This window comes from Salvelinus sp. IW2-2015, linkage group LG22 (genome assembly GCF_002910315.2).
Source record: "Salvelinus sp. IW2-2015 linkage group LG22, ASM291031v2, whole genome shotgun sequence".
Taxonomy (NCBI): Eukaryota; Metazoa; Chordata; class Actinopteri; order Salmoniformes; family Salmonidae; genus Salvelinus; species Salvelinus sp. IW2-2015.
In genome coordinates this window covers 19,676,771-19,691,799 of record NC_036862.1, presented here as the reverse complement: position 1 = coordinate 19,691,799, position 15,029 = coordinate 19,676,771, and the positions used below count along the sequence as shown (strand labels likewise).

Genomic DNA, 15,029 nt, shown 5'->3' with positions numbered 1-15,029 from the left:
TATAGAGGAGAGACAACATGGGGTTATCACACAGCTCCTATAGAGGAGAGACAACATGGTGTTATCACACAGCTCCTATAGAGGAGAGAACACATGGGGTTATCACACAGCTCCTATAGAGGAGACAACATGGGGTTAAAGCTAGATTTACAATACTAAGGAATGTCTCATGTGAATTTGAGTTCAGTGCAGTCTGACTACGTGCATTTGTATCAAACTGTACATTTAAATGAAATGATAAAGGGAGGAGGGTACAACATGGGATTAACACACAGAGGGGAGGGTGGGAGAGAGAGAAGAAGAGAGCGAAAGGGGGGGGGGTGCAAACAAGAGAAATTATACAGGATATTAGGCTAACCACCCCTTTCCCCAATTAAAATTCTATTCTAAATCAACAGTCAAAAGAACAAGATTCTGAGATGCATCTGAGTAGAAGCCAAGAGAACCATTAGTGATAAAGTGATAAAGATCTCTTCCTCTCCTCCGTCCATCCATCCATCACTCTATCCTTGTTAATTAATGGCACTCAGAGACTGTTTTATGTGGCTGTGCTGCTCTCTCTGAGCTGACCACTAATGGCAGGCTGGGGTGGAGGGAGCGTTTCCCAACAGTCTGGTGCGTCTCAACTTGCACCCTATATAGTGCGCAAACTACGACCAGGGCCCAAATGGGAACATAGGTGACACTTGGGACCTCTAGAACCACAGATCATTAAGTCCCTTTTCCGCCCGCTCCATCCCTCAGCCCCAGCAGAGAGCAGCCTCTCTAGGCAACGTGTGGTAGGACATAGGGCAGGGCGATATGGCCAAAATATCATATAACAGTATTTATTTTTTGGACTGTATTTGATGTTTTTGAATAATAAAAGTTGTACATTTGCTTTATGAGTAGTGAGTGATCCTATGGTGCTTTATGAGTAGTGAGTGATCCTAGGGTGGCAACATATATTCTAAGTGATTTCAACGAGTCTTTCTCCATTCTGATTGTTTTATACTGTTCAATTGAATCAATAATAATTTTCTGCATTTTCATCCATTTCCGGCACTCATTTGAGATCATTTCCACACTGCGACGCAGGGCTGCACGATATGGGCAAACAATCTAGACCTTATTTTTTACCAAATGTTGCAATTGCGAATTGACTTGCGATTTACAGCGAAACACTTGGGTGAACTGTTGGAATCATGGAAATAATGATTATTCTAATTCTATAGTTAGAATATAATAGTGGGAACTTTGAATACAGTGTTGTTTGACATGAAAACAAATGAAAATGCCAGGAAGGTGTTGTTATTAGTGTGACAGGCTAGGAGCCAAAGTGTTGATAAGTGTTTCCTAGGGGACCCTATAATCTTTAGCTACATTGAATGTTTTCTCTTAGCTACTTCATGTAGCTAAAATTCTTGCTTTGCGTATTCCTCTTTGATTTAGAAGATACATGCTGATTAGGTCTACACCATCACTGGTATTATCAGGCTGTATAGCTAATTACGTTTGCTCTGACTCAGTACAGTATTTATTGGCTAGCTAGTGATTTGCATTAGCGGCTAACAAGATTTAGGCCCAACTTGCTAAGAAAATGCAAACTAGCTGTTGGCAGATGTAAGACACACAAACTAATAGTGTAATTATAGAACGCTAGTTGATTTATAATAAGAAGCAAAGTGAAAACATCATCGTTGTCATCAACATTGTTGCATTGACCATGCAGACTGAACGCAAGTGTCTCCTGGTTGAGGAACAAGAAATGTGCTCCTTGAGTGACAGGGGGCGGGGCTAGGTCTGTGTGGAAAGTGGCATGGAGAGAGAGAGAGAAGAGAGCGGAGAGATATGACTCAAGTAGCAAAGTAAACCATAAAAATGGACGGTACACCAGGCGTATCACATTTAACAAACCAAACATTCAAATACCGTTATAGAAGGTAAAGTAAAAACCCAAACCCGTCCGTGCATCAATACCGGTATATCGTAAAATACGGTACACTGCCCAGCCCTAGGAGGACAGTACCAGGCTGGGGTGGTGATGTAGGCCCCGGAGCAGGACCAGGAGGAGGAAGAAGAGAAGCAGGCCTGACCACACCAAGCTACTCTTTGGGACTGTACTAGACACTACTATAACTAGAGGTTCACAGGGGGATCAGAGGTCTTGTGAAAGACATTGGGGATAAAAACCTCTGTTACACTCCCAAAGTAGATCAGTAAGTCTAACACACTGTAGGGTGGCTCTTTTCTCAACCCTTTCCATGGTTCGCTGCTCTAACCACACACCGCCACACCCTACCCGCGCTTTCTCTGAGCCAGGGGGCCCTCCTGAGGAATCTCACTGGGTGAGAAGTAACCTCTTGCCTTGGGCTTGATCAGCTGCTGTGTTGGAGCAAGGCTGGAGGAAAAACAGGAATACAATAGATATATTATCTATGAGTAATACCTTTACACCACGGCTTTATTTACTGGTCCAACCAGTCCTGCTGTTACACCCTCCCTTACCTGGACAATTATACTGTAACCATAGCTGTAGAATAATAGCAGAGTATAAAGAAAGTAGAACATATCATGGGAGCGGCATGTACTGTAACAGATGAATATCTGAACAGTAGACACACACGGATGTGAAGCAGAACAGACAGAAGGTACTGTAGGTAGTCACCAGAGTGTTGCTGTTTGTTTTATCACTCTCCCACTGGACGGACTGCTCTCTCTCTCGCTCCCTTCTCCTGTGTTCAGACCGTCAACGCTGCGTTAGCTCCTGATACAGCTCAGTGCTGCGCAACCAGGATGTGTGTGTGTGTGTTGCAATAGTGTTTCCATCTATCAGCAGTGATAACATACTGGTCACCTGATATTAACTAGTACCTCTCCTACTGGTCACCTGATATTAACTAGTACCTGTCCTACTGGTCACCTGATATTAACTAGTAACCTGTCTACTGGGTCACTGATATTAACTAGTACCGTGTCCTACTGGTCACCTCTATATTAACTAGTACTTTCCTACTGGTCACATGATATTAACTAGTAACCTCTCCTACTGGTACCTGATATTACTAGTACCTCTCCTACTGGGCACCTGATACTAACTGTACCCTGTCCTACTGGTCACCTGAATTAACTAGTACCTTCCCTACTGGTCACCTGATATTAACTAGTACCTGTCCTACTGGTCACCTGATATTAACTAGTACTGTCCTACTGGTCACCTGATATTAACTAGTACCTGTCCTACTGGTCACCTGATATTAACTAGTACCTGTCCTACTGGTCACCTGATATTAACTAGTACCTCTCCTACTGGTCACTCTGAATATTAACTAGTACCTCTCCTACTGGTCACCTGATATTAACTAGTACCTCTCCTACTGGTCACCTGATTTTAACTGTACCTGTCCTACTGGTCACCTGATATTAACTAGTACCTGTCCTACTGGTCACCTGATATTAACTAGTACCTCTCCTACTGGTCACCTGATATTAACTAGTACCTGTCCTACTGGTCACCTGATATTAATGTGCCCACACACGGTTGAAGGGCTCATAGAGAGGAACATTTCTTCCATTTCATCCTCTATTCCTTCTCTGACACATTTTCTTTCTATATCCCCCCCCCCCCTCCCCCCACTATCTGAAAATCCGTGAGATGATAAACAAACTCTCAGTTGGATGCTTATTCAAACACCTTAACTCTAGGGCAGGCACAATTACTGTATAACCGTGGAACCGACAGTTATGGATGAAGACAGTCATGAAAATAGAATTACCATACAAATAAAATAATGAACCGCTCACTGTAGACGGGATGGCCGGGCAATCGTGTGGTTGAGGCCATTTCTGCGATAACATGCACTCTTCAAAACTGTGATTTTCAAACACTATGAGAATCGCGGTGATGTGGGGAACAAGAAAATACCCTCCCTCTGGTTAGAAACTCTTTGTTTTGAACATCACTGTTTTTGACTTTTAATCCTACCCTGTGGTGACAGATCTTCTCTGTTTACCCACAGATCATAGAAACACACTGGTTTCACATCATGTGACACTGGTTTGGTGCTGAAGAGGAGGAATATGAGGTTGAAAAGTGGCGGAATTGCCCTTTAACTCCCCCCCACACACACACACCACCCTCCCGTCAGTGTGTGGTACCTTAGGTCTCTTCCAGGTGATGGTTCCTATGCTGTTGGTCTTGTAGAACAGAGACTGGTCCGTAGCCGGAAACACAGAGTCTTCAAACAGGACCCGACGCTGCTGGCACTGCTTACGCAGGGAGGAGTAGCCCTGGCCTTCAAATGGCACCACCATCACCCTGCTGGAACACACACACATACACTGTCACACACACAACAGCAAAACACTGGTTCTCATACGACACAACCATCTCCCTGGAACACACACAGTTACAGACAAACAAGTCCAAACAGTGTAAACAATTATATTTTCAGGAAGGAAAAACACTGTGTAAACTTAAACGACTAATACCAGACAAAGCATGTAGAAATTATAACGGACCTATAACATTATATTTATATAAATAAGAGAGAACTAACAGTCCCCTACATAAAAGCTAGATAATCAGGGAGAATTAAAAACAATGAATTTAGCAGTATTGATTTGGCTATTATGTTTGAACAAAAGAACGCTGAATTAGTCATGGGAAAATGCAAAGAATGGCTGGATATTAGCGTCAAACTGCAACATTTTCTCTCAGCTCCATGACAAAATTACAGCGCCAAGATGGGGGCCCGCGCGCCCATTGCCACGCCGACCACCTAAGCCACTTCTGATCCAGAAAAAAAACTGATATTGGTAAAGGTAGCACAGGAGGTTGGTGGCACCTTAATTGGGGAGGACGGGCTCATGGTCATGGCTGGAGGAGAATGTTATCAAATAAATTAAACATGGTTTCCATGTGTTTGGTGCCATTTCATTCGCTCCGTTCAGGCCATTATTATGAGCCGTCCTCCTCTCAGCAGCCTGTGAATGGTAGTTACCGTAGCTTAAAGGCCACATTTTTCTGGTGGGGAGTCTATCAGATTTATGCCCAGAAGAGGGCAAACAAGAGAAAGGTGTATGTGTGTGTGTGTGTGTATGTGTGTGTGAGAGTGACAGAGACCCATTATCTACATTCTATACTGACTCCTCCCATTGAAAGTAGAGAAAAAGAACCACCGTTGTTCAATGATATCCTCTTTTTCAACACACACAGCACGTCACACCATAACAACATAAGACTCCAGTCACGTGACACATACACACAATAGACACTCCTAGTTAACCAATGGATCACTGGGAGTAACCAGCTCCAACTTTACAGTCTGAAGTTTTTTACCATTGAGTCTGTCTGCTAAACACACAAATTGCTGCTGTTCACTGGTCAGACAGTCAGCAGGACTCTCTTGTAGTCATGGAAATGCTTATGGGATGTAGCCAGGCAGTGTAATCATGTTAGTGTTTGACAACCCTGTTAGAGACAGAACACACACACAGAGTTTACCATAGACAAGGAGAGGGGTGAAGGGAGTGGTCGGTTCACAACAGCTAGAAGTACTAACTACACTGAACAAAAATATAAACGCAACATGTAAAGTGTTGGTCCCATGTTTCATGAGCTGAAATAAAATTTGTTTACATCCCTCTAAGTGAGCATTTCTCAGTTGCCAAGATAATCCATCCACCTGACAGGTGTGGAATATCAAGAAGCTGATTAAACAGCATGATCATTAAACAGGTGCAGCTTTGTCACACAACACAATGCAACAGATGTCTCAAGTTTAAGGGAGCTTGCAATTGGCATGCTGACTGCAGGAATGTCCAGCAGAGCTGTTGCCAGAGAATCTTATGTTCATTTCTCTACCATAAGCGGCCTCAAACGTAGTTTTAGAGAATTTGGCAGTACCTCCAACCGGCATCACAACCGTAGAATACGTGTAACTATGCCTGACCAGGACCTCCACATTCAGTAAAATCTTTGAAAATGTTGCATGTTGGGTTTATATTTTTGTTCAGTATACACTACTTGTTTGGATAACCTTAATTATTATTATGTATAGAATTGTATTGTTATTTTTTTTWAACTTTTTATGTGATGCACACTGCAGACCACCGGAAGAAGAATTATCACTGAATTATCACAGTCAATTATTGTAAAAAGTTTGTTTCTGTGTCAATTAATGCCATAAGCAATGGGTTTGCCAACTGGTAATTTGACACAAAAATAAAATGTAATTCATTCATTCCCTACAGGAATACTATATGCAGTTCAGTCAACCACCGCTACTGGTTGGACTTAGTCTACTGGAGGTCTAGATGGAGCTGTCACGGTACTACCTACAACTATATATTCCTTGCAGATCTGAGGGAGTAGGAACTAGGGAAGGGGACTAGAGGTATGAATGGAATGTGGCCAGCCTAGCTGTGGTTTCTGTCTAGGAAGGGGACAATTGGGTTCTGTCCTGACAGGAAACATTGTCATCTCCACATGTCAAAATCCCTACTACTACAGAGGTCCCCTCCATATTCATCTCTATCGCTCTCATTCTCTTTCACGTACACTTCATCTCGTTTGTTTTAATTCTGTCTCACTTTCCTTTCTTTCCTTCTCCATACTACCCTTCGTTCTCTCTCACTCTTTGTACAGAGCATTTGGAAAGTATTCAGACCCCTTGACATAACATTTTATTACAGCCTTATTCAAAATGTATTCAATTGTTGTTGTTTTCCCCCCTCAATCTACACCCAATACCCGATAATGACAAAACAAAAACAGGTTTATAATTGTTGTTGTTTTTTAAAAGTGAAATATCACATCTACATAAGTATTCAGACCCTTTACCAAGTACTTTGTTGAAACACCTTTGACAGAGATTACAGCCTCAAGTCTTCTTGGGTATGAGGCTACAAGCTTGGCACACCTGTATTTGGTGAGTTTCTCACATTCTTCTCTGCAGGTCCTCTCAAGCTCTGTCAGGTTGGACGGGGAGCGTCGCTGCACAGCTAATTTCAGGTTTCTCCAGAGATGTGCGATCGGGTTCGAGTCCGGGCTCTGGCTGAGCCACTCAAGGACATTCAGAGACTGTCTCTTATACACATCTAGATGTGTATAAGAGACAGGTATAATGCTGCCACCACCATGCTTCACTGTAGGGATGGTGCCAGGTTTCCTCCAGACATGACGCTTGGCATTCAGGCCAAAGAGTTCAATCTTGGTTTCATCAGACCAGAGAATCTTGTTTATCATGGTCTGAGAGTCCTTTAGGCAGTGGTGTAAAGTACTTACAGTATCAGTCAAAAGTTTGGACACATACTCATTCAAGGGTTTTTCTTTATTTTGACTATTTTCTACATTGTAGAATAATAGTGAAGACATCAAAACTATGAATTAACACATGGAATCATGTAGTAACCAAAAGTGTTAAACAAATCAAAATATATTTGCCTTGATGACAGCTTTGCACACTTTTATTTATTTAATTTAACTAGGCAAGTCAGTTAAGAACAAATTCTTATTTACAATGACGGCCTAACCTGTACGACACTGGGCCAATTGTGGGCTGCCCTATGGGACTCCCAATCACGGCTGGTTTTGATGCAACCTGGAATCGAACCAGGGTCTGTAGTGACCTCTGCGCCACTCAGGAGGTCAAGGCTGTATTGTTGTCTCTACCTTCTTGCCCTTTGTGATGTTGTCTGTGCCCAATAATGTTTGTACCCTGTTTTGTGCTGCTACCATGTGCTGCTGCCATGTTGTGTTGCTACCATGTTGTTGTCATGTTGTGTTGCTACCATGCTGTGTTGTCATGTGTTGCTGCCATGCTATGTTGTTGTCTTAGGTCTCTCTTTATGTAGTGTTGTCTCTCTAGTCGTGATGTGTGTTTTGTCCTATGTTTTTATTTTATTCATTTTTAATCCCAACACCCATCCCCGCCAGGCCATCATTGTAAATAAGAATTTGTTCTTAACTGACTTGCCTAGTTAAATAAATAAAAAATAATGGAGCGAGTGTCACATTAGTCTGTAACAATCTGCTAGCTACTCTAACCACAACACCAACCCAATGTTAGCGGAGGGTGTGACTGGCATGGTGTGAGGGTTTCTTCAGGCATAACACCGAAAGACATGGTACAGACTGAAATGGCAGAGACAAACTATACTACAACCGTGTCTCTTTGTTCACAGTTTAGTCCCCATTTACCATACTCAAGAGTATAGGACTGCACTGAATAGTTGAGTCCTACATGACTCATCAGGCTTTAGAACTTCTACTGAGGAGAAACGAGGTGGGGATGGAGAGAGAAAGTCAGGATTCATAACAGACCTCCACAGCCTGGGGCAAAGGTAGTAGCTTTGCTCAGTAAGTCTAAACACATTTTACAGACTGCAGCTGCTGGGGGAAAGAACGTGTATATTCTGCTCTCCAGCGAGTAAGCTAAGCATATCAACCACACCCACAAGTAGATAGTAGACTATTGAACTGAACTAACGTCAAAACGTGTTTTATACTTGCTGAAGACACAGCAGTTGGTAGCCAAGTAAAACTKAACTCCACGATGTACTGTACTTCACATCAACGGAGTTGCGCTACATCTAGTGTGGGCTCCGACATCACATACAATTCATTTTTTCATAAAACATTTTTTAATAATGCTTTTGTCCTGTGTACATGTGGGCTATTTTTGGGGGTGTTGAAATAGGTCGTTTATTATTTAAAAAAAAAAWATATGTAACTTCCGAACTCCAGTCCGCCCACTCGCGTCTTCACTCTCGTCTTCGCACAACTCCGTTGATGTGAAGTAGGTCTACATCGTGGAATATAATTTCACTTGGCTAGCAGTTGGTAAAATCGTATGCTCTAGAAAAGTTTAAATACATTCACACAAGAGACAAACATATGCATAATTGCTGTAGGCTATGCTCTACAAAAGTTTAAATAAGTTCATTCATRGTCATACATTTCCGAAAAACCGACTGGCTGATTTAATTTGGGCTAGTTTACCTTGGAAGAGTTGACTCCCTCGGTGACGTATACGTTTCTCTCCGGTACTACTGGGGCATCAGTCGGTGAGACCCCCTGTTCTCTCCCGGAGGCTGCTCTTCTGATGCACGAGCTCCTTAGGGCTCGCTTGCTGTCTCTTTCTCACTCGCTCTCTCACACACAGGGGAGGGCTGAGTCTTACCGTGGGAGCTGAGCTCTGGCTACTCCTGTTCCCTGACCATGTTGATCAGAAACATGTGGTCTATTTTAGTGTCGACTCGACCTACTGCTCCAATGACATGATCAGGTTGAATCAAAGCTGTTGAAAATATTAATTGGAGCCTACTGCTTCCACGTCTCTTTTGGAAAGTGCCTATTTCGGCTAATTTCCAAACAGTAGTCTATTTCTGCCTTGTCATTAAAAAAAGTGTGATCTTTAAGCAATAAGGCACGAGGGGGTGTGGTATATGGCCAATATACCATGGGCTGTTCTTACTTGCGACACGGAGTGCCTGGACACAGCCCTTAGCCTTGGTATATTGGCCATATATCACAAACCCTCCAGGTGCCTTATTGCTATTTAAACTGGTTACCAACGTAATTAGATCATAAAAATAAACTGTATATGGTCTGATTAGTCACGGCTGTCACCCATTCAGCATTCAGGGCTGAACCATCCAGTTTATAATTATCTTTAGATTCTGGGCAAAACTCCTCACCTCACTCTTCATAAAGGATTGTAACTAAAGCAACTTTGCAACTCAATATTTTATTTTTCTACAGAATTAGGTCTAATTCATTTCAAAACTCACAAAGAAAGATATAATGTTGGTGTACAATGTTTTCGAAGATGTATGCCTGATGGCACAGTGGCATGCGTTTGGGCTGCGTTCACACAGGCAGCCCAATTCTGATCTTTTTCACTAATTGGTCTCTTGGCCAATCAGATCTGACAAAGCTCTAATGTGAAAAGATCTGATGTGATCGGTCAAAAGAACAATTAGTGGAAACAATTAAAGAATTGGGCTGCCTGTGTGAACAAATCAAATTGCAGCCAGTATGCAGCAGATCAATCAATTTGCCAGTCTGGAAACAATGTAACACTTTCCCTATCCCATTCTGCTGTCCCCACATGCTTCAAGATGGCCACCATTGTTCCCGTACCCAAGAAGGCAAAGGTAACTGAACTGAATGGCTATTGCCCCGTAGCACTCACTTCTGTCATCATGAAGTGCTTTGAGGGACAAGTCAAGGATCATATCACCTCCACCTTACCTGTCACTCTAGACCCACTGCAATTTGCATACCGCCCCAATAGGTCCACAGACGATGCAATCGCCATCATACTTCCCTATCCCATCTGAACAAGAGGAATACCTATGTAAGAATMCTGTTCTTTGACTACAGCTCACCATTCAACACCATAGTACCCTCCAAGCTCATCATTAAGCTTGAGGCCCTGGGTCTAAAACCCACCTTGTGCGATTGGGTCCTGAACTTCCTGACAGGCCGCCCCCGGGTGGTGAAGGTAGGAAACAACGTCTTCACTTCGCTAATCCTCAACACTGGGGCCCCAAAAGGGTGCGTGCTCAGCCCCCTCCTGTACTCCCTGTTCACCCATGACTGCGTGGCCATGCACGCCTCCAACTCGATCATCAAGTTTGCAGATGACACAACAGTAGTAGGCTTAACAACAACGAGACAGCCTATAGGGTGGAGGTGAGGGCACTCGGAGTGTGGTGTCAGGAAAACAACCTCACACTCAACGTCAACAAAACAAAGGAGATGATCGTGGACTTCAGGAAACAGCAGAGGGAGCACCCCCCTATCCACATCGACGGGACCGTAGTGGAGAAGGTGGAAAGTTTAAGTTCCTCGGCGCACACATCACAGACAAACTGAAATGGTCTACCCACACAGACAGTGTGTTGAAGAAGGCGCAACAGCGCCTCTTCAACCTCAGGAGGCTGAAGAAATTTGGCTTGTCACCTAAAACCCTCACAAACTTCTACAGATGCACAATTGAGAGCATCCTGTCGGGCTGTATCACCGCCTGGTATGGCAACTGCACCGCCCACGACCACAGGACTCTCCAGAGGGTGGTGCAGTCTGCACAACGCATCACCGGGGGCAAACTACCTACCCTCCAGGACACCTACAGCACCCGATGTCACAGAAAGGCAAAAAAGATCATCAAGGCCAACAACCACCCGAGCCACTGCCTGTTCACCCCGCTACCATCCAGAAGGCGAGGTCAATACAGGTGCATCAAAGCTGGGACCGAGAGACTGAAAAATAGCTTCTATCTCAAGACTGTTAAACAGACATCACTAACACAGAGGCTGCTGCCTACATACAGACTTGAAATCATTGGCCACTCTAACAGATGGATCACTAGTCACTTTATTAATGCCACTTTAATAATGATGTTTACATATCTTGCGCTACTCATCCCAGATGTATATACTGTATTTTATACCATCTATTGCATCTCGTCTATGCCGGTCGATCATGGCCCCTCCATATATTTATATGTACATATCCTTATTCCATCCCTTTATTTAGATTTGTGTGTATTGGGTAGTTGTTGTGGAATTTTTAGATTACTTGTTAGATATTGCTGCACTGTCGGGAACTAGAAGCACAAGCAATTTCACTACACTCGCAATAACATCTGCCATGTGTATGTGACCAATACAATTGTATTTATTTAATCGGCATAAGGTAACAGTTTGCTTAGAAACAACACGTTTTTCACGTCTCTGCTATTTACAGTACTGCAGCTCCCACCTGTGGCCACCGGGTAAAAGGACAGCAGCGTAAAGTACTGCCGTGTAGAGCCAGTGGCCGTGACCGAGGTGCCGAAGTGTCTGTCTGTCGCGCCGTGTCATTAATGTTTAACACTAAGGGACTGGAGTCACCGGACATATGAAAAGTAATGTGAGAAACTGCACTTTACTGAACTGAAGAAAGACAACATTCACATCAGACAACGGGAGAGATGGACATGAAACATCTAACGTGTTAGGTTAAATGAAGACGGTTAGTTGTTTAAGGAGATACACTTAGAACAAACTACACAGTAAGTCATAATGATATTGTGATGAGGAGCAATTTCCCACAAGGCTATTACTTATTCACCCTGTGTGTTTTAATGAAGGAGTATGCCAAGAGAACGCATGTCAGATACTTGATTGGTTAATTTATTGATTGGTTGATTGCTTTATTATTTCTCTGTGGAATATAAAAACATGTTACTCAACATGGGTCCTCTGAGAAATATTTTCCTTACTCTGTGTGTGTGTAGAGTGGTGGGGATGGGGAGAATTCCGGGGTATCTGCTGATTGGCTCAGCACTCTGTATGGGCGTGGTCAGTCTAACCCTAAACTACACCTCCAGGGTCAGAGTTCACAAAGGGAGGAGCCTCACACTGCCCTGCATGAACACAACACACGCAGGTGAGATAACACACACAAAAAATACTACCTTTTTGGAATGTCCCCATACCCCTGTTATACTGGTGTGTGTGTAGAAGTGGTCCAGTACTGGCAGACCCCATTCAGTCAGGTCCTGAACAGCAGTCTTCATGCCAACCAGAAAGATGTGGTTACTACGCAACGAGATGGTAGCCTGCGGATCCACATTGCCTGTGCTCACAACAGCAGCCTGTACTACTGCCTCCTACTGACCGGAGGACAAACTACACTCATCCTACCTGCTGTAAGTACTGTTGTAAGGCATCCATGTTGTGTTATGTTGTGTTTACAGTAGTGCACTATATAATAGGGTGCCATTTGGGACTCACACATGCATTCACTCTTTACCTCCCTCAGGACTGCCAGCAGTCGACAGGACCGTGTGGTCGAACCCAGGCGTGTGGTCAGGAGTGTTCTGGGTGGTCATGGAGAGGGATGTTGCCATGGTTTCTGACGGTGTGTTTGCGGCGGCGGTGACGGCATCAGTAGTGGTGACGTTCCTGGTGGGGTTCAGCTCTGGAGCTCTAAGCAGGAGTCTACTGGACAGGTGCATGATTTTATCTACCTATATTAAATATTACTTCATGTTAATGTTTCCTCATCCTGAAAGTAGAATATAGGCCAGGAGAAACTAAATCATGGTTATCTGAAACTTGTAGTGGTTGTTTAAATAAAACTGAACCATGCATTAGTTTCTCTTGGCCCATAGACTGCTTTCAGAGTGAACTTCCCATTTAAACATCATCAACATTAAATACAGATACATTTTACCAGCACTCCTAAGGTGTGTGAATTGGGTCCGGTCGCTCGGACAGGGACGTCGTAACCATGGTGAAACAGTCAGCGTGGCATTCCGGCAGGATGTGGAACAAGAGGATGAGGATAACTCTGCCTCGACGACAAGCATTATCATGGATAAAGTCAGCCCATCTTCACCGGGCAAAACTCAGACGCTTCAGGAGCAAATGTCATGAAGAGAACAGTACTTATCCCCCACCACCTGGGCCAAGCAGTGCTCGCTGTTCCTCACCAGGCTCAACACCATCATGGCTGCTGCCAGCGCCGGCCCCCTCGACACCCAGAGCKCCCCGGGTAGAGACTCCGACCCCCAGGACTCAGACCCAGACGAAAGGGATAGGGCCAGGAGAAACCAGTCTTTCAACTGGAGATGTGACATACAAGATCTGGGCCTGTATTCATAAAGCGTCTCAGTATGGCTGCTGATAAATTATCCCATCCTGACCGGTTCATATAAATCTTAATCATTACGAATTAAAAGGCAAAACTGTTTCTAGATCAGCCCTCCTAGTCTTGATAGATGCAGCCCCTAAGCAGAAAGATCAGGGTCATGTTCAATAGGGCATACAGACACACCGTACCAAAATGGTTTGGAACAGAAAACAAAAATGAGTTTCTTACTAGACAACTTTAACAGATAGTGCCTTGCCATTTCACTCKATTGTAAAACATTTACTCAATCACAAATTCCCAGACAAATGTAAGATTCTAACTTGTCATCAAATCCAGCAGATTCCATTAATATTTTGTAAAAATGTTAACTTTGGATGATTGTGTTGTTAGTCCCAGTGTATATGGTTCTAACCTTGTCCCCAGGTTACAATTGTGCAAAGCTCTAATAAGCCTGGAATAACATCTATAGTCTGGCCTATGTAGGAGTGAACCAAAAAATATTATTTATTTCATCATTATTTGAGCTTAGCGAATCACACGACTGCAAGACAGGGCTCCAAATTAGAGGTACACAATATGTGAGGAAGTGTTCAGAGGGAAGTGATTGATTAAATATAAAGCAGATGGCTATTGGCTCTGGACTTTTTCGTCTTCTTTCTATTGGGTTAAAGGCCCAGGGCAGTTTAAAAAAACGTGATTTCCCTGTGTTTTATAGACACTGAGTGTTTTTCCACGCTCAACAGTTTCCCGTGTGCATCAAGAATGGGTCCACCTCCCAAAGGTCATCCAGCCAACTTGACACAACTGTGGGAAACATTGGAGTTAACATGAGCCAGCAATACCTTTGGAATGCTTTCAACACCTTGTAGAGTCCATGCCTGACAAATTGAGACTGTTCTGAGGGCAAAAGGGTGTGCAACTCAATATTAGGACAMTTTTCCTAATGCTTTCTACACTGTGTATATTTCCATACTGAGGCTGGYGAAATACTGTGAACATTCTGATAATGTACTTTTAGTACAAGAGCTGTTCGAAAAGACCACCTGTTTTGTTGGGATGGAGTTTTGGCCTGTCTGGTGACATCACCAGGCAATACATTTGTTAATGGACCAATAAGAAAGAGTTCCAAACCTCTCTGCCAATAACATAGTTCTCTTCTCCCCACTCACTTCCAGACAGACCTAGCAAAATTCTTGCTTGAGAAAGTTCTGTTTCTTTTTGAGCATTTTAATTTAAAACAATCACATTAAAGGTATTTAATTGTTAACAAGAAAATATTTGATAMCGATATAAAAACGTCTGCATTGGACCTTTAACGAAGGCCATGTTGATCTATGAGCATCACGCAAGTGTCTGGTAAACAAGATTKATTTGGTCGTACCAATCACAGCCCAGTATA

The 15,029-nt window shown here is 43.3% G+C and overlaps 1 protein-coding gene across 1 annotated transcript in view; it reads right to left on the bottom strand.

Moving 5' to 3' along the window:
• The window catches only part of LOC111982664 (calpain-5), a 55,830-nt gene extending 46,498 nt beyond the window's left edge, over positions 1 to 9,332 (bottom strand). Inside the window, exons 1-2 of the mRNA XM_024147853.2 lie at positions 8,984 to 9,332; positions 4,138 to 4,300 (exon numbers count right to left, since the gene is read on the bottom strand). Of these exons, the coding sequence (XP_024003621.2) occupies positions 4,138 to 4,293 (156 nt within the window). The 5' untranslated portion in view covers positions 4,294 to 4,300; positions 8,984 to 9,332. The remainder of the gene's footprint in view (positions 1 to 4,137; positions 4,301 to 8,983) is intronic.
• Between the last annotated feature and the right edge of the window lie 5,697 nt (positions 9,333 to 15,029).